We start from the raw sequence: 25,069 nt of genomic DNA, 5'->3' as shown, positions 1-25,069 counted from the left end.
AATGAGTGTGGATCCGGATGCCAAATCTGCCCGCAGGACATCGAGAGAAGTTCCGGAATCTTCTGCAAAGGAAGAGGAGGGACGAGAGACAGAAGGTGAAGTTCCATGAACCAGAACTGTCGTGGCCACGCAGGGGCTATCATGATCATCTTGCACGGTTCCGCTTTGATCTTCCTGAGAAGCCTGGGGTTCACTGGAATGGGGGGAAAGGCGTACACAAATGCTTTTGACCAAGCTATCGAAAGCGCTTTCCCCAACGACCCTCAATGGTGAAGCCTGCTTGTGTAAAACCGGCATTTCTTGTTGGCCGGGGTGACAAATAGCTCTATCGAGGGTTTGCCCCATCGTTGGAAAACCTCCTCCAAGACCACCTGATTCAGCTCCCATTCGTGACTGACGGAAGATAGCCTGCTGAGTCTGTCCGCCTTTTCGTTTAGAATTCCTGGTAGATGTTTTGCCTGTAGCATTATTCCATGCAAAATAGCCCACTCCCAAATCTTCTGGGCTTCCTGAGACAACGAAAGAGATCTGGTACCCCCTTCCTTGTTTATGTAGTGCATGGCCATGGTGTTATCCGTTCGGATGAGAACCTCTGACCCCTGCAGCCGAGGAAGAAATGCTTGAAGCACCAGCTTGATAGCCCTGAGTTCTAGGAGGTTGATGTGAAGAAGACGGTGCTGGGGCAACCAATGCCCGCTGACATGAAAATCCTGCAGCACCGCACCCCAGCCGTCCAGTGATGCATCCGTTGTCACCACTTGAGGAGACGGATTGCGCACGAAGGATAGACCTTGGGAAAGGTTTTCCTGTCTTGTCCACCACAAGGCCGCTCTTTTCATTGCAAAAGTGATTGTCACCTTGTCGTCGAATGAGCCGTGAACTTGCTTCCACTGTTTGTCTAGCTGCTCTTGAAGAGGCCGCATCCGCAATCTGCAGTGAGGTATTAGAGGGATGCATGAGGAGATCACCCCCAGAAGGGATTTGTAATGGCGTACTAAAAGACACCTTCTTTTTCTCAAGAGCACTGCCATGGCTCGCAGTTTTTCCTGCCTTTCTAAGGATGGGAAAGCCTTGTTGAGATTTGAGTCCAAGATGGCCCCCAGGAAACGCGCTGTCCTGGACGGAATCAGAGATGATTTTTCCTTGTTGAGAGTAAGAACCAAATTCTGGAATAGGTTTGTACATGCATTGACCGCTTCCCCCGCAGCCTCCCTGGACGGGGCCTTCAGCAACCAATCGTCCAGGTAAGGGAAGACCTGAAAGTGATGTCTCCGCAGGAAAGCTGCCACCGGTGCCAGCACCTTGGTAAAGATTCTTGGGGCAGAGCGAAGTCCGAAGGGTAAAACCCTGAATTGAAAGTGGCTCTTGGCTACTGTAAATCGTAGAAATCTCCTGTGTGCTGGGTGAATGGGTATGTGAAAATAAGCATCCTCGAGATCGAGAGTGGCCATGAAATCCCCTGGATTGATGAGACGTAAGATATCCTGAAGGGAAACCATTCAAAAGGATTGGGAAATGAGATAAGTGTTGAGCTCCCTGAGGTCTAAAATAGGACACCATTTCTCCAGCGTCATCTTCACCAGGAAGAACATGGAATAAAACCCTTTCCCTCTTTGAGATGAGGGAACCAGCTCCACAGCTCCCTTATGGAGCATCTGATGAACTTCGAGCTGCAAGAGATGCAGATGTTTCGATGGAATGGCAGCAGGGGGCTTGGAAGGTGGGATTTGAGTGAATTCCAAGGTATGACCCTTTCGCATTATGTTATCAGAGACAAGTTGCGAAGGTATTATGCTACCCTGCCTCATACAGATATTGTCCTGGAGGTGGGCACAGCAGGAAGAGCCAGAAAGACGCTATTGCCTCTTGGACGTATCACGTCCCTGGCGGGTCTGGTATTCGATCTTGAGAAAGTCGAGGTTTGACCCTGTTTCTGATGATAGGGCTGGTGATATTGTTGTGACCCTGATCCATATGACGAGTACCGCTGCTGCTGGTATGAGCCTCTGTATGTGGTACTCCTGCCCCTGGCACCCCTGAAAGGAGCCTTCCGGTATTTAAGCGTACCAAGAGACCTCGCCGTCTCTGTATCCTTCTTAATATCTTGAAGGGTATCATCTATGTGTTTTCCAAACATTGCGTCTCCATCGAAAGAAAGGTCCAAGATCTTATTCTGGACCTCCGGCCTGAACCAAGTCGCTCTGAGCCATCCTTGGTGACGAAAAACCGCTGCCCCAGCCATTGAGCGAAAAGCCGTTGTGGCAATGTCCATGGCACAATTGATTACCTCCGCTGATGTTGCTTCCCCTTCCTGTAGTATCTTCTTCGCTTCCTGGGGAAGTTGATCTAAATAAGGTGAAAGGTCACACCATAACTAGCGATCCTACCTGCCCAGTATCGCCAAGGCATTAGCTGCCCTCACCAGAAGACTAGCCATTGAGGAGAATCATTTTCCAGCGTTATCTAGTCTCCTGCCCTCTTTATCAGGGGGAGTAGTCAAAGGCGCCGAAGGGTTGCGGGACTTTCTCTGTGCCGCCTGCGAAATCACTGAGTGTGGTTTTGAGTGCCCAGTCAAAGACGCCGGACCTTCCTCAGGCGCCTTATATTTCTTTTCCAGGCGCGGTACGACAGGGACCACCATAGCCGGGTTCTTCATAGCCTTAAGACCTTCATCCCATACATGTTGTACAATAGGAATAGATTTGGTAACCTTTTTATATGGCTCTTTAAAGTCATAGAGAAAACACTCAGTGGCAACAGAAGACATAGGCAGCTGGAATCTGCTAGATGCCCTCTCCATTAACTTATGAAACCCCCCGTTATCCACCGGAGGGGAATCCACAGGGTCTGGACATGGTGACGCCGGGTCTGGGATTACATACTCATCCCATTCTAAGTCCTGATTAGGTCTGTCATCGAGATTTTGATCCTCATCCGAGGAATCATCCTGTATGTCTGGTAGTGTTGAAGGTACATGTGGAGCAGGTGTCTGTGGCTGAGAGACCACCTGAGTTGGTAATTCTGGAGAGATCATCACTAGGGTTGTAGGGGTAGGCAAGGCTTGAGCAGACGGAATAACAGCAGGCTGAGAGCACCTTGATTTGTAATCCTGCAACATGTTACCGAGATCTTGCAAGAAAGAAGTAGGAACAGATACCATCTCTTGGCCTGCGAACCCCTGCGGTTGAGAAGAATGTTGATATGAACACTCCTGAAAAAACTCTCCCTCGGAAACTGTCTCCTGACATTTAACAAGCAGTTGGAATGGACTGTGTGCATACCCAAACCAGTCCTGATCATCATTATCAGAATCCTCATCTTCCTCTTCTAACAACAAAGCAAGAGGCAAGGGGGTAACCCTCCTTGGAGACGTCATGTCCGGAGTAATTCTTTTCAAAGAAAGAGTCATTTTCTCCGTCGACGACAGTATCGTCGACGGTCCCGTCGACGATGGAGCAGATAAAGGTAAACCTGCTGTCGTCGATGTCGTCGACGGAAAAGCCACCATTGACGGACAAACTGCAGACGACGAGATGGGCGTTGTTGACGCTGTCGTCGACGAGACCGTCGACATTCCTGCCGTCGTCGTCGTCAATGTTGCCGTCATCGAAGCACTCGTCGACGACACCATCGTCGTTACCATCGTCGGCGAAATCTTCGTCGTCGCTGTCGTCGCCGATGTTCCCGTCGACATCCTCGTCGACGTCGCTGTCACCACCATCGACGATCCTATCGACGCCGATGATCCCGTCGACGTCGACCGTAATGTCGAAGAGCCCGTCGATGGCACCGCTTTAACCTTGTACTTCGACGCCTTCGTCGACGGAGCCTTCTACTGCGTCGTCGATGACTTGGAACTTTTGTCTGACTTTTCAGATGACAGAGAAGATGGCTTTTTTAAGGCTGGAGCAGTCTTCATCACAGTGGACGGCGTAGATGGTCCCTCCCTCTCCTTTACACCACGGTGAGGAGATTTGACAGGACTTTGGCTCTCAGCCTCACGGGGGATCTTTTTTGAGGCCTTTACTGGATGGTCCACAGAAGGTGAAGGGGAAACCCTACCCCTTTTAACTGACCTTCCAGAAGATGAAGCTGAAGAGGAGTCCTCGCTGTTGCTGGACACCGTGTCTTTTCTAGACTTCAATTTCTGGAGCCAAGTGAGGAACCGACCCTCACGGTCCCGGAGGGCCTTAGTAGAAAAGGTGAGGCAGATCTTGCAGTCCGCAGCCTTATGATCTGGGTACTGGCAATGTATACAGTCCTTATGCCTGTCCTCTACATACAGCCTTTTCTTGCCACAGGTGGAACATGACTTGAAAAGGGCCTTCTACTCCTTATCAGACTTCCTGGTAGGAACAGCCAACAATCCTGAGGAAAGAACTGAAGAAAAACCTCAAAAGAGTAGAAGATTGAGCAGAGCTCAAAGGAGACTCCCTAAGCACAATGTGCGGTAGAAAATCTAAGACTCTGAGGTTCCTTCAGGAGGGTTCTATGGGGTGAGGCTCTTCTGATTGGCTGATGCTTAGTTTGGTCTCTTTTACAAAAAGAGGCGGATATGCTACAAAAGTGAATCAGGCCTAGGCCTTTTTCTTTCTCTTTTGTACCTACTGCTATGTTATTTTTGTTACCGAGACTCCCATTCCGACGACGGGGAATGATACAGAAGCATGGGAATCTATGAAAGTTCCAATACTGGGGCAACTTAGAAGCTTGGGATGGCTGAATAATTTTGGTAATTGCACCAGATTATGTGTTGGAAGCAGATGCAAGCCTGTATGGATGGGGAGCTTTGTTACATCAACAGAACACAGGCTGGAGATGAACAGTGGAGGAGAAATCGTTACACAACAGTTGCAATAAAAGCAGAGCTATTTGCTCTGAGGAGTTTTGAGGGGAAGTTGAGCATGCAATTAGTTGTTGAAAATGGACAGTGTGTCGTTGATGCAGTACATGAACTGTCTAGAAGAAAGCAAATCCAGGAATTTGACTGAGGTAGCGAAAGAGCTTTGGTGTTTTTGACCGTAGCACAAGATTAGCTTACTAGCAGATTATTTCCCAGAGCAGGGCAACTTTGTAGCTTGTTGGAATTCAAGATATATGAGCGATTTCAGCAGAAGGATGGAGGTGCATACTCGTGATAAGGAGGCAAAGATGTCAAATAGTACTATTAACTCCTTTTGGCTCACACAACTGAGGCTACCGGGGGGTAGTAGAATGAATAGCTGTTAATTCCAGTGTTGCAGGGTTTTTTAGTAGGTCCTGATGGGGAGGAACCCATTACTGGTCAACAGATCTCACTGCACCTTCATGCTTAAAAGATTCAAGGGAGGAGCTTTGTTTGAAGACCTTTCGGAAGAGACTAATCATCTGCTCTGACAGTCGTGGGCTTCTGGTACTAGGAAATGATACCTGGAGCATGTGAAACCGGAGTTTGTTGGTGCATGGAAAGGGGTATGGATCCTTCGATGGCTACTGAGGTCGAGGTATCTAATTTATGGATGGATTTATTTGGGAAAGGCTCGAGTTACAGAGCGGTTGATTGCTACAGGTCAGCGAAAGCAGCAGGTCAAAAGTTGATAGATGGGAAATCATTATGGAAGGATATGCTGGTATGCATAGCTATGAAGAGCATCAAACTAATAATACATGACAATCAAGTGGGTTTCATTCCTTGTCGCTACACATCTCTCAATCTTCATTGATTGTGGCATGCCAAAGATGAATCTGCCACTCAGTACCCTAATGTGGTGTGCATTGCTCTTGACCTGGAGAAAGCATTTTACTCTCTCCTTTGGAATTACATGTACAGAGTGCTGCGACGGTTTGGAATAGGGCCTCGTTGGCAAAAATGGATTCAAATATTGTACTTAGTCCCTACAGCCAGGCTAGAAATGGGTAAGTGTTATGTTGTGTTATGTTAAGCGCACTTTTATAGCGCACGGATGCCCCAGCCAAGGGGCGTCCCGGCGCTTCCAAGAATAACCAACACAACACAGCGGCAACAACAGGAGAAGAACTACAAGAAGGCTAGACTAACTGTGAAAAAAGATGGGTTTTGATAGCCCTTCTGAACTTCAAGAGCTCTCTGCTTCATGCCCAATACACAGAGGCACCAGCCATGGCTGCACCTGTCCCTTCTTTTGTTTGCCATTGAAGTGGAACCACTAACTGCACGCATGTGCTTACACAAAACCACATGGGAGATACCGATAAAATATCACACCCATATAATCTCGTTATATGCGAATGATATTCTACTATATGTTCGTGACATGACCATAGATCTATCTTCTAGAAACTCGGATCTTTACAGACTTTGCATACATCTCAAGTCTCCAAGTGAACTATGCTAAGCCTTGCATCTCCCCTCTGCAACAAACTTACCAACTTACTCCTCAGACGTGACATGATCTCAGACTGCTGACAGAAATGACCACATTCCGATACCTGGGGATCAACATATATCATTCCCCGTCGATATTCTCAGAGGACCTTTTGAGTGTTTTTACCTCTCTTGGTGATTGGGAGTGTGGCATTGGAGAAGATGGCAGTCCTCCCTCGCCTTCTTTATTACTTTGTCAGTCTCCCCCTTTTTGTCCCCCATTCCTCTTTCATCAATTTGACTCTTATTTGATGGCTTTCCTGTGGGGTAGTGAACGCCGCTGAGTAGCCCTGGCTACACTGAAGTTCCCAATGGAGGCAGGAGGACTGGCTCACCCAGATTTTGAAGATTATTACATGGTGGCTCAATTACAGTGGGTGGCTCTCTGGCTGCTCTACTCATGAACGGAACTGTCTAAGAATTAATTTAAGGCTATTACAGTACTCTCTGTTTACCTCTACATGATTACCTTCTCCACCCACTGTGCTGATCTTCACTGCTATGTCTTGTCTATCTAGAGTAACCAGGATAACAGCAAAGCAGATTCCTTTTGCCCAAGCCATTGCTCTGGTAGGCCTACCAGCCTACACAGACCAATTGAGACTGGGGCATCAGCGTGCATGGCACACAGCGGGCCTCTCCACACTGGGTGATTTATTCCTCAACGGGGAGTTAATGGACTTCCTCACCCTAATGACTGAGCATGATCTTCCGTCATGGCAATTCCTAACATATGAACATGTCAAGCAATCTCTCTATGAGCTATACCACATACAGCATGAATTACCATCCACGCTCGATTCAGTTATGTTCAATTTAACATCCTTAATAGAGCTTATTTTATGCCAGCCACGATAAATACGATTTTGCAAGGTGCAGTCACGGGCTGTCCTCTTCCCTACCCAATGCTGATCTTAAACACATGCAGTGCCAGATTTAACCCTGTGGAGGCCCCTAGGCAGTCAAAATTTCGTGGGCCTCTGCGCAAATTATCTCCTAATAACCAATAAAAACTGACAGCTGCTAGAAGATTAGCTTTAAAGAGACAAACTGTTCAGTGAATCTTATGTCTCTAGTTTATGTACTTTAAGTTGTTAATGGATACATTACCTTAATACAGTATTTTCTCTATAGAGTCTTTAATGTAAAGATTCATTTTTTTCTATCTTTTGAAAACAATATTTTAAAAAGCTTAATTGTAATTTACTTTCAATATCAAATCAATCTTATTTTGATCCGTTGTAGCAGGGCGTCTAAAAGGAGTGGGGCCCATGGGCCGGTGCCTACTCTTCCTAATTGGTAATCGGGAACTGTACACATGCTGTGGGTCGTCCCGCCCTACAGCATTATTGGATCAGGATTTTGCAAATACTCACGAGCATGACGGGCCTCCTTATACCAAACAAGCCAGCAAGGTTGCTCCTTGGCCTTTTCCATCGCCCGGCCCTGGAGAGACCTGCGGTCAAGTTCCAGGACTTGGTCCTCATATTAGCTAACATTCCAAAACCATATGGTGGAAACAATAGCACCCCTGCCACAGCTATCTGGTCACATACACTGATCACATGTGGCCAAGCTGAGAGCACATTATTGCACAGGGAGGAAAAACCAGCCGTAAGAAAAATGTCCTATCACAGACATGGGACATGCTCCTCGAGCAATTTTAAAGTATAACTAAAAACGACACTCACCCGCCTTGACGCACCCCTGTAGAACACACAATTTGCTTTCATTCTCTTTGGAACATGGTCACTAGGCTGCGCTCAGTGGCCCTGACTTGGTGTAAATAGTCAATAGATAAAATCTCCTCGAGTAGATTTTTAGAAAGTCCTTGGTGGTTTCACTAGCTCTTTATACATGTTTGGTGGTCAAGAGCAATACATTACTACAGTTATATCTAGGACCAAGGGGAGAGGGGAGGGAAGAGGTTTATGTTGGGGATTCCTTGTGTTAAATACTAAAAAGTACATGTTCCAAGAATGTGACCTTATATGTCCTTGACATGGGGAAAGATCTTGGTTGAACATTTAACACTGCTGTCTAGGACACATGTTCTTTGTTACAAACAATATGCACATATACCCTAATACAGTTAAAAAAAAAAAAGTAAGGGCATCAAACTATAAAGTCCTTCACACCCATTATATAGCTGTGTATGGGATATTAACTACGTTTTTTTAGAAATGAAAGGGTCTGCCCTCTAATAGGTTCTGAACATTACATGAATTATCAGGTAAGTTAGCGACTGTGTTATGCTTGATATCATTCAGAAGGGTAGCTGATTAAAAAGCGGTAGAGGTAAGTAGTAATTTTTACAATCATGGTGGAATGTTGTTTTATTTTATCCAGAGAACTAAGACAGTGTCATCTTCGGTATTCTATCTAAACTTTGCTGACCATCTGCAGTTGTGTGTAGTATGGTGCCTAAAGGAGTATGAGTCCAGAATGTCTAAATTTAGAGTGCAGCAGTTCCTTTTGTCTTATCTGAAACCATACAGTCCTGTACGTATGTCTCCTATAGCTAGATGGTGGGATGGTAATGAATGAGATAGGAATAGACAGAACAATTTGGGCCTCGTTCTGGTGCAAGGAACAATGGTGAGTAAATAATTTTGGGAGGAGGCCAATTAGAAGACATTTTATAGCCGGCAGATTGGCCAAATGCAAGGGAGTCTACATGGTTTTATCTGAAACCCTTGGAGCACGAGTTTTCTGCGGCTTTGAGGAGCTTTGAACATGCATAACGCTAGCCTGAGGCCTGAATAAAATGTAGCTTCTCCAAGTGTAAATGCTGGGAGAATGTGGCTTTCGTTAAAGGCAAGGAGGCTAGGATTATCCAACCTAACCTGCACTAGAGTGGGTGGTTGTAATGAGAATTTATAAGGGAAGAAAATTGAATTTGAGTTCTCAATTTATTTTTGAAAGTAGGCGAAGAATAGCATTTGGCTGGATGATTTTTTAATGACCTTCCTACAGTATTATTAGTCATTTTGAGGTTTCTTTTTCTTTTGTTGGCAGAATGATCGTGACAACAGTTTATTCATGGAGAATGATAGTGGCAACCTGCTGGGAAGTTACCTAAGAATTTAAAGATTACTACTCGCCTCGGACAGGTTTAAAGAGGAAGAAGGCTGTTGTTCTGATGTGTTCTAGTTCTGGAACGTTGTGTTTGGCTAACGGATACTTTTAAGGGCTTCACGGAGAAGCTACCCTCAGTGTCTTAAATTAAATCCATATTCTCTCTACACTTGCATTCAAAGAATCTACATTGTCCTACATATTGGACAAGGTAAAGGTGATTTTTGGGGGTACCAATTGTTTCAATCCTACACGAAGAGTCTGTTGTTCTCATTGGAATAGTGGGAGGAATGAGCCTGAAGATTTCACTTGGAAACAAAATAGTAATATTCATGTTCCACAGTTTGTAAGGATCTTCCAGCTAAATGTATGGTAAAGCCTCATTGTGAGCTTGCCCAGAAGCATATTCTTAGGAACTTTCCAAAATGTCTCAGAGTTTCTTACTCTTCACACTGCTATAATCCAAAAGAAAATATATCAGAATACCTGGATTACAGCCTGTTTAACCATTGAGGGCAAACAGATTTTCTGATATGGTTTGTCAATCGCGTTGAATATGTTGTAGGCTGGCTTTCAGAGATCCTTCCTGGGGACACACTGAGGTTGAGGTACTATCATGTTCATTGTGTCATTGCTGAAAGGCTACCACACACACCGCAGAGATAATACAATTCAAGATGACTGTAATGGTGAAGGAGATCGAGATGGGATCCTTTCCAAGATGGTGTTACTTGGTGATCCACTAAGGAATGGGTATATGGAATTTAGGTCAGCCCTGAGCATATATAAAAGGGCAACAGAGGAAGGAGTCCGTTTCTTCATAAGGTCCTTGGTAAAGGAGAGTTTAGATAGATACGAACAGCACAGCTGCCTTTCACTTGACATCTGGTTCTTGTTCCAGGTATACCTTCTTTGCAACCCAATGATGGTATCTTGCACGTCCCAGTAATGTCTTACCATGTATTTCTGGGAAGAATAAGGTACTGGCCAGTAACAGCGTGAGGTTTGAGTGAGTCAGCATGAACTCTGTGGTCATGCTGGGTACTATTTACCTTGGTGTGCCTTCAAAGGACCATGAGTATATTTTTGCATAGGTATAGTACTTGTCCGTTTCGTATATTTGCAGGTTATATTGTGATGTGCCTTATTTTGGTCCCTCCATTGTGAAGGGTACATCCTTGGAAGCCGTACCAACTTGTGAGGCTTCTTCCCCTTGGAGGAGTGTGTTAATGTCATCTCTGCGAGTCTGGCAAGTTTAAGCTCAACCCATTTTATTGTAACTGACTTAATGGGGGGTCTTCTAGCTACCATAATTTGCTGAATTGGCATAGGACTACTGCTTATTTCTGTACATGCCCAGCAGTCCCTTATGCTACCTCTGCAGATTCCTATGATCAATGAAATAGCTCGAAATGTAAAATATCCTTGCTTCCGTTTGCCTGCGTCTATCTTCAGCCAACTGCCTACTCTGTGCATTACTGCTACATACCGAGATTTCATGCATGCACTCCTGTTGGCTACTCCCAATTTCTTTCTGTCTTGTGTGTGCCTCCTTCATTTGTAGCCTTATTGCTCTAAAGTCTAAGCATGGTTTAGCTGCTTCTGAAGTTTGTATAGCTGATCTGTTCAAAGTCCTTGTGGTGTTTTCGGCAAAATTCATACTGACGTTTTGTTGTGTTCTTGAGTACTGCCTGTTTCTATCAATTAATGTTTCATATTCTGTTTTTTGGGTGGGAACTTTTAGATTCCCGTGGTCCTTGTGTTTAATGGGCAGCAATAGCTCGTTGCTCTTCTTTTGACAGGTGAGCATATCCCGCTTGCGCTTGCTTTTGTGCAAGATGGTTAGTGTCTGCTTTCACTTTGCACCTTTTTCCACGTGTGTTGCTGTTTAACCAGCAGCCTCGTATCCAGTTGCTGTGCCCTGACTGATTATTCAGTAGGCCTCCCTCTTCTGATTTTTTTCTTTGCTAGTTTCTAGGGCTCTAGAGTAGCATCTGCACCTACTCGCACTCTGTACTTTTGTGTGTTTTTTTTTTATTTTGCTCTTAAAGTTTATATCTTGTTTAGGTCGAGCCTGAGCCAGCGCGCAAGCACTGCTCTGGCGATCTATTGTCGGTAGAGTACAGAGGAGAAGCCCCACCCACATTTTTCATTGGCTTGTGTCTTTGCCCTTCACAAATGCTGGAGTGTGATTCCTTAATAGGCTTGTTAGTCCCTCCTTAGTACGGCCATGTTGTCATTTGTATCCTCCCATGGCTACTGGCCCCTTTACACTGATATCATCGGGGGCGTTCACCCTTGGGAGGCTTTGAGAGCAAAGATTAGGAATGATTTTTCCATGTTCAAGTTTATTCAATTAACCTCATGGTTTACATCCAAAAGAAAAGTGGTGACTGGGAGTTGGTCCTATTTCTTCAAGATGTTAATCTTAAGAACAAGGAAGTCTCTAAGTGGTATCAGAAAGTCTTGGAGGTGGACGAGAAGGAGTGTTTACCACAACATTTGGTTTGGAATGGGGCTTCCCTAGAGTGCGACATAGAGACAGTTTGGGACTATTCCTTGAGGCTCCTATACAAATTTGTATAGCCAGATAACCTGAAAAAGAACTATTTCTTCACCATGAACCATTTATATTGGACTCTGGCTAAGATAGCAAAGTTTGCCCACATTCCCCCCCAAGTGTCCAAGATGTGACTGTATAAGAGCTAATGATTTGCACATCTTTTTTGAATGTCCAAAGCTGAGAGATTATTGGGACGATATTGAGATCGCTTTTAGGGGAATCTTCGGTAGAGAGATCCCCCTGAACATGGCTCTTGTTCTATTTGGAGAAGATGGTATAATTAGTAAGTGGCTGCTGCTCTATTCGATTCTAATACCCCGGAGGGAAATCTGCATAAAATGAAGGGACCCCCTCCCCCTGAAGGTGGAAGACTGGGTTAAGGCAGCCATTAAAATCGCCTGTTTAGATCAGGCAGTGGTGAAGGAGAACAACCTTAATATCTGGCTTGATTTTTTGATATGGAGCAGAGCTTTGGGTTTCAAATATCTTCCTTTGGTCCAATGATTACACCATGACACCAATAAAGGTGTTGCTCTGGTAAAGTTTGCAGACCGAAACAAATGCAGTGGCCGCAGGGCGCACAGTTGAGAGGGCGGCGCCATAAAGTGCGGCTAATAACAATCATGACGCCTTACTGGGCCCTCCAGTTGAAAAACCACCCTTGGACAGATTGACCTTCGTCACAACTTTCAGCACATTATCTAATAAAGTACAAAAAACTGTACATAGAAATTGGAAGATTCTGAACGTCGCAGGATCGAGTATCCCCACTCCTCTATTCTCATTCAAAAGAGCATCCAGCTTAAGAGACTGCTTGGTTCATACCAGACCCAGACAAGAGAGAAAGGAACATATGAACACTCTATGGAATTTGCCTGCTGTGCAGGGACACTATCCATGTGGTTCTTGCACAGCTTGTCCACAGACAAAAAAGACTTTGACTATAGACATTGGGACTTCTAGACCATGGGTCCTTAAGAATCATACCAACTGCAATAGTGAAAAAGTCATTTATCTTATCACTTGTCCTTGTTCCCTACGCTATGTCGGTATGACTACAAGAAAAATCAAGGTGAGAATAAACGAGCACAAAAGCACCATTAGGTGCAATAAACAGGCTACCCAACTGACCAACCACTTCCTACAGATGAAACACAAAGCAGATGAAATGAGTTGGACAGTTTTGGAGCAGCCCTTTGTGCCCCAACACGTCAAGGTCTTGACGAGGTTTCTTTTCCTTAAAGAGCAAAAATGGATTTTCAAACTGCGAAGTGACATTGATGGTCTGAACGACGATATCCCGTGGGTGACCCTCTAAGTTCTATCATGATTACATCAATAGATTGTGATATTTAACATCAGACATGATCTACAACGGAAAGTTTTATGAAGTGGATGATCAAACTACAGACACACATGTGGCCTAGCCCTGGCACTTAGCTCGGGCATAATGCCCTTATACTGATTCGTTCCATTTTTCCATCACTGAAAACATTACAACACATCCCTGATAGTGCAGGACGTACTAGTTGCCAATGTTATACAAGTTGTAGCTTAGGTTACTACTTTCCTTAGGCTCCTAACCATCTACGACTCCTTGTATATCCTGTTTGTCTACTTTATAGTCTTAGTACCCTCTAGGTGCTGTATTTACATACTATACAGTTTAATGCGATTCACCATCCAGCTACAATACTACTGTCATCATCCAATGATGGATAATCATATGCTTTCCATCGAGTTATGATTCTGCACATTGTTTATACCTGTGCATGACGTGGGCACCATGTGGGCTGATGTAGCCTGTGGTGTTTTGCAAATTACCCATATCGCCTTTCGCTGCGGGAGTGCGCATGCGTGCATCGGTTGCACCACCGCGCTTGGATTGCCCAAGGTCGGTTGTGGTTCTAGAAGGTCCATGTAAGTGGCATTGTTCGAAAACAGTTGGAGGCTGTAATACAGTCCGTTTATGGTATCTTTTGGCGTGTCGTGGTTTTCGACTGAGGGGCTTACTCTCGTTATACAAGATTGGTTATGTACAGGCGCTATCTTTCTTGTCTAATCTCCTCTTGGGTCCGTCGCCATTGTTTCACCAGCATTTCTAAGCTAACCAATCATGTTACACTTGGGTAGTACTTGTGCGAACTAAGGTCTCCTGTTGGTATTCCCTCTCTGGTCCGCATCTGTCAAAATGCGGCGATGCAAGGAAACGGAAATAATACATACACGTAGAGAATGGTTCCGTTTTATTTCCGGTTTCAGCTTAAGTGTGCCCGATTGGTTTAGCCATTGCGGTCCAAACAGCATCTCAACTATATCACGGGCTTACTGTTCCCGGTTTTTCTCGAAACTCCATTGGTTAAAACTGCTGTTTCCTCTGTGGTCCAGCAGCAATGCAACAACTCCATTGGTTTACGCCACATATATCAACTCCCTCCCTGATCCTGTCGGTACCTCCCCCTCGGCTTAGGATCAGCCCAGAGGTACGGACGAACAGGTGAAGAAGCCTCACCAGCCCAGCTCCTGCTCCAATGCACCTTCCGCTTCTGACTCAGCAGAGCGCCTAAGCGAGCAGGAAATAAGATTTTTGGAATACGACCAAGATACTGGATTAAGCCCCGTATTGATTCATCATAAGAACAGAACTTCGTCCTGTTCTGCAGAGCTTTTTCATCATATCCATAGTGATATATTATTATATTTGGAGATTCATTACCAACATTGTCTCAACCTTATGGCGGCCCCTGCTGGTGCAGTCTCCTATATGCTTAAAAAATATTGCCTAGGTTTTTAGCGGTTTTTCTGCTAGTGAAACTTGAATATGGACATGACCTAATCAGGCATCCATTGATTTTTTATTTCACATATAGAGCGGGCCTCTATCCCTGAGCTGTGGCCAGGTGAGGCGAGGCTTTCTCCCAAACAAATTTGGGTGAGTAGAAAATATATATATGTTTAGCTGTTATTATTTTGAAGAATCACCTCTAGGCGAAAAATGTGGCACAAAATTAGAAAAATGTGCGTCTGTCTTCTACCTTTTTGTTGTTTTTGTGTGTATTTTCCTTTGTAGGAAAGAATCCTTTGATTTATGAAGCGGACATCCCCCGTATGGAAAAACCAACGTACGGTAGGATGTGTGTTATCACTTATATGTCTTAATTTTCCTTTCTTATATAAGCTTTATTGCAGTAGTGTTTAAGAGGTCCTGATGAAAGCCGAGTAGGTCTAACTTCTCCTACAAAAGCTGAAACATGTTGACCGAATATCATCCTTAATAGACAGTTATAATTTCAAACTGCCTTACACTTAGTTTTAACATTGACACCATGACTTTTCCCTAATAAAATTTTCCTTATGTCATGGTAGCCAATTTTATATTTCACTTTTTTCCACATTATTTTTTTCACTGCAATTGACAACCCACACCATTACATACATTTGGTTTTTGGTATGATTCATCACTGTTGGTCCTTTTGGTTTGGAGAAGCACACCATACCAACAGGTGTGTCACTCCTTAACCTGATCATCTTTGATTTTATCCCAGATGATGATGCTCTGCCATATGGGTGGGCTGATGGGATTCATTTTCTTTTTGTTGTACACACTTGATAGGTAGACACAGATTCTCTTTTTCTTCGCCCATACTAGCTGTAGAGACCATTGACAGTCTTGTTTTGTATAGTCATATCGTGAGTAGGGGGTTTAGTCTGTCTTCTTGGTCTTTAAATATTTGTTCCCCTTAGACCCTCCACCAATCTTGTTTGACGAAGCCATTAAAATCGCCCATTTAGATCAGGCAGTGGTGAAGGAGAACAACATTAATATCTGGCTTGATTTTTTGATATGGAGCAGAGCCTTGGGTCTCAAATATCTTCCTTTGGTCCAATGATTACACCATGACATCAATAAAGGTGTTGGTCTGGTAAGGTTTGCAGACCGAAGCAAATGCAGTGGCCACAGGGCGCACAGCTGAGAGGGCAGCGCCATAAAGTATTGCAGACACTTTTTCTGGTGATATGAGGATAAAAAAAAAAACATATATATGTATGTGTATATATATATATATATATATATATGCACTGAAAAAAACAAAGGTGAAAATAAAATCATAGTTAGATGTAACGGTTGTAAAAGGATAATACTTGCAGGGTCTGCTTAGACATCTTTAGCAGTGTTCTTTTATGTCTATGCTTCATGTGCACTGTTTAACAGCATAAATGATGAATTTTGTATGGTACTTGTTATGTGTGACAAAGGCCGGTGCCTCGGCCGAAACATGTCACATTGGCTGTTTTACTAGTATAATGACAGTCATTTAAAACTGCATCCATGAACAGGTTATGATTGGAATGTGTTTTTGAGTCCGATGCAACCCTCATTTATGGTCACCGCAGCTGCCAGTGCAAAAAGGAATGGGGTTGTTCTCAGTGCGGTCACAACTTTTAGTTCCTTCTCTCCCGAGTCATCAACTCCATTCAACAAGCATTTACAATGCAATGGTCTCGGCATTCTTAAAGTTAGAGCTATTGGCATTGCTCAAGACATTATTTTTATTTATGTTTTTGTTTTTAAAACATAAATAAATGGCATTGTCATTTACAATGCCAATAGCAGGGCAGGGGGGCAAGCCCAACGAACGAAGGGCAGGACAGCAAGCATAACCGACTAGGGGGCAGGAGAGCAAGCACAAGCAACGAGGGGGCAGGACAGCAAGCACAAGCAACGAGGGGGGCAGGAGAGCAAGCACAACCAACGAGGGGGGCAGGAGAGCAAGCACAACCAACGAGGGGTGGGCAGTAGAGCGAGCAAGCACAACCAACGAGGTGGGGGCAGGACAGCAAGCACAACCAACGAGGGGGGGCAGGAGAGCAAGCACAACCAACGAGGGGGGGCAGGAGAGCAAGCACAACCAGCGATGGGGGGGCAGGAGAGCAAGCACAACCAGCGAGGAGGAGGCAGGACAGCAAGCACAACCAGCGAGGGGGGGGGGCAGGAGAGCAAGCACAACCAACGAGGGGGGGAAGGAGAGCAAGCACAACCAACATGGGGGGCAAGAGAGCAAGCACAACCAACATGGGGGGGCAGGAGAGCAAGCACAACCAACATGGGGAGGGCAGGAGAGCAAGCGGGAGAGCCAGCACAACCAGCGAGGGGGGGCAGGAGAGCAAGCACAACCAACGAGGGTGGGCAGGAGAGCAAGCACAACCAACGAGGGGGGCAGGAGAGCAAGCCCAAGCAACGATGGGGCAGGAGAGCAAGCACAAGCAACGAGGGGGCAGGACAGCAAGCACAAGCAACGAGGGGGCAGGACAGCAAGCACAAGCAACGAGGAGGCAGGACAGCAAGCACGAGGTGGCAGGAGAGCAAGCACAACCAACGAGGGGGGGGGAGGAGAGCAAGCACAACCAAAGAGGGGGGGCAGGAGAGCAAGCACAACCAACGAGGGGGGACAGGAGAGCAAGCACAACCAACGAGGGCGGGCAGGAGAGCAAGAAAAACCAACGAGGGGGGGCAGGAGAGCAAGCACAACCAACGGGGGGGGGGGCAGGAGAGCAATCACAACCAGCGATGGGGGAGCAGGAGAGCAAGCACAACCAGCGAGGGGGGGCAGGAGTGCAAGCACAACCAACGAGGGGGGGCAGGAGAGCAAGCACCACCAACAAGCACAACCAACGAGGGGGGGGCAAGAGAGCAAGCACAACCAACGAGGGGGCGGGCAGGAGAGCAAGCACAAGCAACGAGGGGGGAGGACAGCAAGCACAAGTAACGAGGGGGCAGGACAGCAAGAACATGCAACGAGGGGGCAGGACAGCAAGTACAATCAACGAGGGGGCAGGACAGCAAGCACGGGGTGGCAGGAGAGCAAGCACAACCAACGAGGGGGGGCAGGAGAGCAAGCACAAGCAACGAGGGGGCAGGACAGCAAGCACAAGCAACGAGGGGGCAGGACAGCAAGCACAAGCAACCAACGAGGGGGCAGGACAGCAAGCAAGAGGTGGCAGGAGAGCAAGCACAATCAACGAGGGGGGGCAGGAGAGCAAGCACAACCAGCGACGGGGGGCAGGAGAGCAAGCAGAGCGAGGGGGCAGGGGAGCAGTCTGCACGGAGGAATGTAATATTAGAAGTAAAACGAGAGGAGCCCTTCCTGGTGGAGGGTATTGAAACAAATCCTTAACATGCACACCTGTGCGCCATCTCCACCAATGTTTTGCAACAGTAACAGCACAAGAGGTGTGTATTCTACATTTCACTGACAAAGGTTAGCTTTTTGGCCCGCCCCTGCGTACGTGCTTTGTGGTTGGTGTAACATTCAGTTATACGCCCCGCCCCACACCTAGAGTCGATAACAATGACCATGTGTAAGTCTAGAACACACTACGAATAGAACTACCCCTTGCTACTTATTATGCAATTGGACTTTGGAGAAGTAAAGGCTAAGTAAGCCCTACCTGCGTTTGATTGTATTTGCACCCTATCAATTTCACAAAAGTCTCAGCAGTTGCCCTTTACCATGGACTTACCAGCCCCCTCCGGGCAATTTAGCCATCAGCACCTGGCATATGGGAGCTGCAATTTCGCTGTTCCAGGTATATGTGTTGAGCCCCCTAATAACCTCCCCCACCCGCCCTCAGAATGCCAGGTGCCCCTAAGAAAAGAAGTCACAGCTTTATAAAATGCTCCTCCTTGCATGGGCAAGCTGATGGCCTCAGTGCCTACCACACTGATCTGCTCTTGTACGTGCTGCCATGAATGGGACGTCATTGTGCACGCAGGACTGTATTCACAAGACCTACACAGCATTGTGACTGTAACTCTAGAAGTGTTTTGATGAGTAGAGATGTTCGCAGGACAATGTTGCAATTGTTGCAGTAAGCAGTGTATTGAACCTAGTGACACTTGATGAAATGAACTGCTTCAGAGAGTGAATGGGCGCGGAGGGCCGTGTCCTCAGGGACTCTACCTGCACTCGTGGGAGTGGAGGGCCGCATCCTCAATGCCTCCACCTGCACTCATGGGTGTGGAGGGCCGCATCCTCAACGCCTCTACCTGCATACGTGGGAGTGGAGGGCCGCTTCCTCAACGCCTCCACCTGCACTCGTGGGAGTGGAGGGCCGCATCCTCAACGCCTCCACCTGCAGTCGTGGGAGTGTAGGGCCGCAACCTCAGGGCCTCTACCTGCACTCATGGGGCCAGGGAGCAGAGAGCCCCGGCCTCAGGGAATCTACCTGCACTCAAGGGGCGCGGGCGCGGAGGCCCGTATCCTCAGAGCCTCTACCTGCACTCATGGGCGCGCCTCTACCTGCGCTCATGGGGTTCGAATGGAAGGACACGTTAACATCTTGGAACAGAAAGAGGGCGCTAGGGCGGCCGAGTGACGGCCCCTTCAACTGACGGTGGAGCCGCGGGAGAGTCAGTCTCTTCTCCAGGCGCGCCACCTTTCAGGCAAGACAGGATATGTACCCCGGCGCTCAGTGTTCGGCAGGCCTGGCTGTAACATGTTCTGTGAGCTCCTGGGTCTCTTGAGAGACGCCAGGGCAGGGGGAGAGTCAGTCTCCTTTCACGTACGAGTGCGACTGTTCGCTGTTCTGTGAGCTCGGGAGAAACTTGAGCGGCTGGTGGGGCCGGGGCAGAAACACTCTCCTTCCAGGCGCGCGCCTCATTCTTTTCCAACCCGACGGTCTGTCCGAGGGACAGGCAGCAGTCAAATCCAAGAGCGTGAAGTAGGCTTGGCAGGCAGCAGTTAAACGAGGGGGGGCCGGAAAGCAAGCACAACGAGGGGGCAGACGCACAACAGAGGGGACAGACGCACAATGAGGGGACAGATGCAAGAACACGGGCACAACCAGGGAAGATAGGCAGGAAAAGCGAGCACTCACCGGAGGACACGGCAGCTTCTCGACTTCTTCCGGCGGCGGTCGGGCAGAAATGGTGTCAGAAAAGCACCGCCATTTTCGCATTCGGGGACATGGTTTTTGCTGTTGAGTGACGGATGACGTCACGGAGTTAAAAACTGCAAAAAACACGCCCCCAAATCCGAAAAAGACGGGGCTTGAGCAGAGTGATGACTGGCCTCCGTTTAGGAAGCTAGCCAATGGAGAATAGGGGCGGGTTCAAGCCCCCGCAATAAGAAACATAAAATCGCGGCTGCACGACACTGCTGCGGAGTGTACGCTAGGCCGAGACCTAAAAATGGATTACATGATCGCCCCCTCCCGCCCGCTGGAGTTCCCATAGCATACCTCTTCCTCGCGCAGGAGGGTCTGTCGGTCCCCCGTCACAGTGATGCTGCTGCTGTTTAGTTCCACGTTGAGGCCAATCAAACTCGCATCATCAACTGAAACCACCAGCTGCCCTCTTAAAGAGAGGAACCAGCGCACCTACAAGGGAACAACAAGGGGAAGGGTGGGTCATGAGTCCCCCATCAAAATAAGCCACTCCCCTCACACACACACACTTATTCCAATAGCGCCTTCTGGGCTGTGTGCGCATTATAACATCAGCATCTGTTTACATGTATGTGATGGACTCCCTTTGAGTTCCCCTCCTTTCTAATTGATGAGATTACATGTCTTCAGGTCACATTCTGCAGCGCTCTGTGCATCTGCACAGCAAGGCACGTGATGTGCGTCCTCCACTTATTTTACCGGGAGCTCGATAACTGGAGCAAATGGAGCCACACATTCACTCTTTGGCCTCTCTGGGGCGAGATCGGAGCTCATTCAGAACGCTGCTCATGCGCTGGCTTCTCTGATACAATCGCATCTAAGGGGTGAGTGAGGGGAGGCAATGAGTCTGAAGGTGCAAGCCACCTTTCGTGATGTCACTTCCTGTCATGACGTCAGCGTCCCCCCACTTTTTTTTTTAGGACCTGTGCCCTGCATGCAAGCCTTACGCTCCCTGAACAACGAGTCTCTGCTCCACTGCCTGTACTGATGCAATCAAGGCTGCATAGCGTGTGTATCGGGCACTCTGTTAGGGTATACATACCTCCTCACTGGTACGTCCCTGTGGCATGGGCCTGGACACCTGTGAGAAAACAGATTGGGAAAATGTTTATTCACCACTGAAAATACATAGAACAAATGGATTTTTCACATGTTCATAATTGTAAAAATTAACCGTATTATGTAGGAATTTTACTTTTTCGACATATTTATCAAAGCACTTTTTTGCACCCGTATATGACTTAAACATATGTCTATGGATTTCAGTCTGCTACACCACGGAGGCCTTGATGTGTTCAGCTCTTCAATAAAAAGAGTGGATGCAAGGGAAGAGATTGTTTTGTTTATATACACAGTTGAGGAATTTCTACCCCAAAAATACTATTAACATTTTATTTTGAGTCTGTTTTGATTTATATTTATCCTGTTTGTAGCGAAATGGCTTAAAAGATTATCTTAACAACAAAGACTTTCTATCCAATTTTTTTTCTTAATTTTTTTGTGATTGATTGTTAAGTTATGACTATTTGTAGAGCATACATCTCACCCGGGAATTTATCCAGGTGCTATAAAGGAGCGGACTGAGCTGGGCGAGCCTGAGGTCTAGGTGAAGAGTAATATCTTCAGCTTAACAGCTCTGTTTAAGTTCAGATTAACAGCTACTATATTTCCCTTATTAATATGATCTTGGGTTTCATCATACAAATGTTATTATTACAGCCATATTGCTGATGGAGTGGAGTGTTGCATCCTTGCAACCCTGTGACACTTTCTGTGAGTACGCTTATCGCACATTACTAATACAAAACACATGGGTGCTTTGGCGGATTCCTTGGTTGGCAATCAGAGTAGACCAGTTGGGAAGTCTAGTGTGGGACGTTGGGGGAAAAACACAGGGGATGGGGGGTACTTGCGATTAGCCGCCTCAGCCACTGGCAATCGCCCATTAAGCCTGTCGAGAGATCAGCTGCATGCAAATGAGCCTTTGCCCTGCTCCAATAGGAACAGTTTAGCCCACGCTGCAAAGTCAGATCTCTTCTGAACAGGAACATGAGCGACCACAGGCCAGTTTCATCCTACTTAGACCTTGTCAGAGAGGTATAGCCTAATAGCTGTGTCACAGTGAGCATGGGACCCGTGTCTGAGCATGCTTGTCGCACTTATGGCATTTTCTGATGAAAACACATAGGTGATGGGAGGAATGCGTACGAGTTGATAGTAATCCCCCTCACTTCCTCGTTGCTCTTTACATCCTTGATCAGGGGCTCCAAGGCCAGCAGGAACAGTGAGGGGGACAGTGGGCAACCCTGTCTAGTCCCGCGTTGTAGGGTGAAGGGTTCAAGACTGCCCCATTAACCACTATTCGGGCACTAGGGTCTGTGTACAATGCCATTACTTTCCGTATGTATGCTTCTCCCAGATTGTAAGTCCGCATGCATTGTTTCAGGTGATTCTCTCCCTCACAAACGACCCCGCCACCGCCAGAGCCAACCTTCACGAAGGGATGAAAGAGATATCCGAATGGATGAAGAACAGCCGCCTGAAACTGAACTCGGACAAGACGGAAGTCCTCATCCTGGGATCCTCACCCTCCGCCTGGGACGACTCCTGGTGGCCCCCCGCCCTAGGCAGCGCACCCAAACCAACAGACCACGCACGCAACCTAGGCTTCATCCTGGACTCCTCCCTCTCCATGACCAGACAAGTCAACGCCGTCTCCTCGTCGTGCTTCAACATCCTGCGCATGCTACGTAAGATCTTCCGGTGGATCCCCACCGAGACCAGGAAGACGGTCACCCAGGCCCTCGTCACCAGCCGTCTGGACTACGGCAACTCCCTCTACGCCGGAACCACCGCCAAGCTCCAGAAGAAACTCCAGCGGATCCAGAACGCCTCAGCACGTCTCATCCTGGACATCCCCCGTCGCAGCCACATCTCCGGACACCTGAGAGACCTGCACTGGCTCCCGGTCAACAAGAGAATCACCTTCCGACTCCTCACCCACGCACACAAAGCCCTACACAACCAAGGCCCAGGATACCTCAACAGCCGCCTCAACTTCTACGCTCCCAAACGCCAGCTTCGATCGACCGGCCACGCCCTTGCCGCCGTCCCCCGCATCCGAAGAGCCACCACAGGGGGACGGTCCTTCTCCTACCTCGCCGCCAAGACATGGAACTCCCTCCCGACCCACCTCCGCCTGACCCAGGACCACCTCGCCTTCAGGAAGCAACTCAAGACCTGGCTGTTCGAGCAGTAGCGGACCTCCCTCCCCCAGCGCCTTGAGACCCTCCGGGTGAGTAGTGCGCTATATAAATGCTTTGATTGATTGATTGATTGATTGATTTCAGGAAGCCCCATGAAACTCTATCAAAAGCTTTCTCTGCATCAAGCGTGATGGCCATCGCCGGCTCATCTATTTTAGAGGCACGTTCCAGTATGTGAGACAGAAGTCTGGTGTTATCATGTCACATGTGTGTCTTAAGGAACCCTACCTGTGAGTTGGTTATTAGGTCAGGTAATACCGTGTTCAATCTTGTGGCCAGGATTTTGGCGTATACTTTGCAATCTACATTGATTAGTGAAATGGGCCTGTAGTTTTGGGGTAGTTGTGTGTTTTTGCCTTCCTTCGGGATAACTATTATGTTTGCTTCTGCCATGGTTTGAGAGACTGCTCCCTCACCCGCGCATTGGTTGTACACTTTCTTCATGGCCGGTTGTAGCTGTGTTAGGAACGTTTTGTAAAAGATGGCCGTGTACCCATCCGGTCCTGGGACTTTGTTGTCTTTGAGAGACTTGACCGGCCTTTCTATCTCTAGCTCGCTTATTTCCTGGCCTAGTTTCTGTGCCTGTTTGTCTGGTATCTTTGGGAGGTCTAGTCTGTTTAGTTAGTTTACACTTCCCTCCTGGTATAAGGACTCGTCCTTTTTGTACAGGTCCTGGTAGAACTCTTGGAAAGTTCTTAGGATTTCTTTGTGTCTTGTGTGTGTATTCTTTTTTGAGTCAGTGATTGCCGAGAGGGCGTGTTGCCTTTGTTTGTGTTTCAGGTAAGAGGCCAGGAGCTTACCTGCCTTGTTAGCCTCACAGAGGTTGATAGCCTTGTATCTGTTCACCCATAGCCCCGCCCTTTCGCTCAGGATTTTGTTATATTCATACTTTTTCCTATTGAGTTCTGTTAGAGTGTTAGTGTTCTTTGTGTTTGTGATGTGTATCATCTCTAACCTCTTGATGTCTTTTTCCAGTTTGTTCAGTTTTTGGTTAGCGTTTCTATTAATTTTGGCCTTGATTCCAATAATTACGAATCTGACCGTTGGCTTAAGTGCTTCCCATATATTTTTGGGGTCAGTGTCATGTGTTTCATTATGCCAAAGGTAGTCTTTTATGGCCTCTTCTATTTTCGTTTTGTTGCCCTGGTCCGTCAGGACGTCCTTGTTAAACCTCCATCTACTTGTGATTTCCTCAATATGTCTTCCGGTCAGCTGAAGGGTGATGCACGAGTGGTCAGAGATTGTTCTAGTCGCAATGTCAGAGTGTTCTATTAGGTGGGTGTGTGTGCCTGTGATTAGTATGTAGTCAATCCTGCTGTATGAGTTGTGAGGGCTGGAGTAGAATGTGTAGTCTCTAGTGTCCGGGCGTTGTAGTCGCCATGGGTCTTTGAGGTTGAATCTGGTGCATATGTTCTTTAGTGTGTTGTGTGCATTTGGGGGTGGGAGTGGCATTGTGATTGTCTGTCCTGTGTGTAGTCTAGAGCTATGTTAAAGTCTCCAGCCACCACTGTTAGGTCATTCTGGGGAATTGCTTCCAATTTGTTCGAGACTCCCTCCCAGAAGGCAGTGTCATCCGTGTTGGGGCCGTAAATATTAGCTACATGGATGTATTCTTCCCCTCTCTTCAGTGTGTTACCAGTATTCTCCCTGCTTCATCGTGTTGTTGCTCCTCTATTGTTATCTTGGCGTTCTTACTTATCAGAGTCATCACTCCTCTCTTTTTCACTATTGCTGGTGAGCATGCCATTCGTCCTACCCATCTGGCTTTCAGTAGCTTGGCGTCCTCAAGAAAAAGCCTGGTCTCTGGCAATAGGATCACGTCCCCTTTGGGCT

General features: G+C 47.0%; 1 protein-coding gene across 1 annotated transcript in view; it reads right to left on the bottom strand.

The window, feature by feature from the left end:
* CIROZ (ciliated left-right organizer protein containing ZP-N domains) overlaps positions 1-25,069 on the bottom strand; it is a 190,827-nt gene that overhangs the window by 93,206 nt on the left and 72,552 nt on the right. The window contains exons 5-7 of the mRNA XM_078640376.1: positions 23,867-24,448; positions 21,013-21,051; positions 20,265-20,402 (exon numbers count right to left, since the gene is read on the bottom strand). Coding sequence (XP_078496502.1) covers positions 20,265-20,402; positions 21,013-21,051; positions 23,867-24,448 — 759 coding nt within the window. The remainder of the gene's footprint in view (positions 1-20,264; positions 20,403-21,012; positions 21,052-23,866; positions 24,449-25,069) is intronic.

This window comes from Lissotriton helveticus, chromosome 5_1 (genome assembly GCF_964261635.1).
Source record: "Lissotriton helveticus chromosome 5_1, aLisHel1.1, whole genome shotgun sequence".
Taxonomy (NCBI): domain Eukaryota; kingdom Metazoa; phylum Chordata; class Amphibia; order Caudata; family Salamandridae; genus Lissotriton; species Lissotriton helveticus.
Note: the sequence above shows the minus strand (reverse complement) of the source record. Positions and strands in the feature narration are given on the sequence as shown.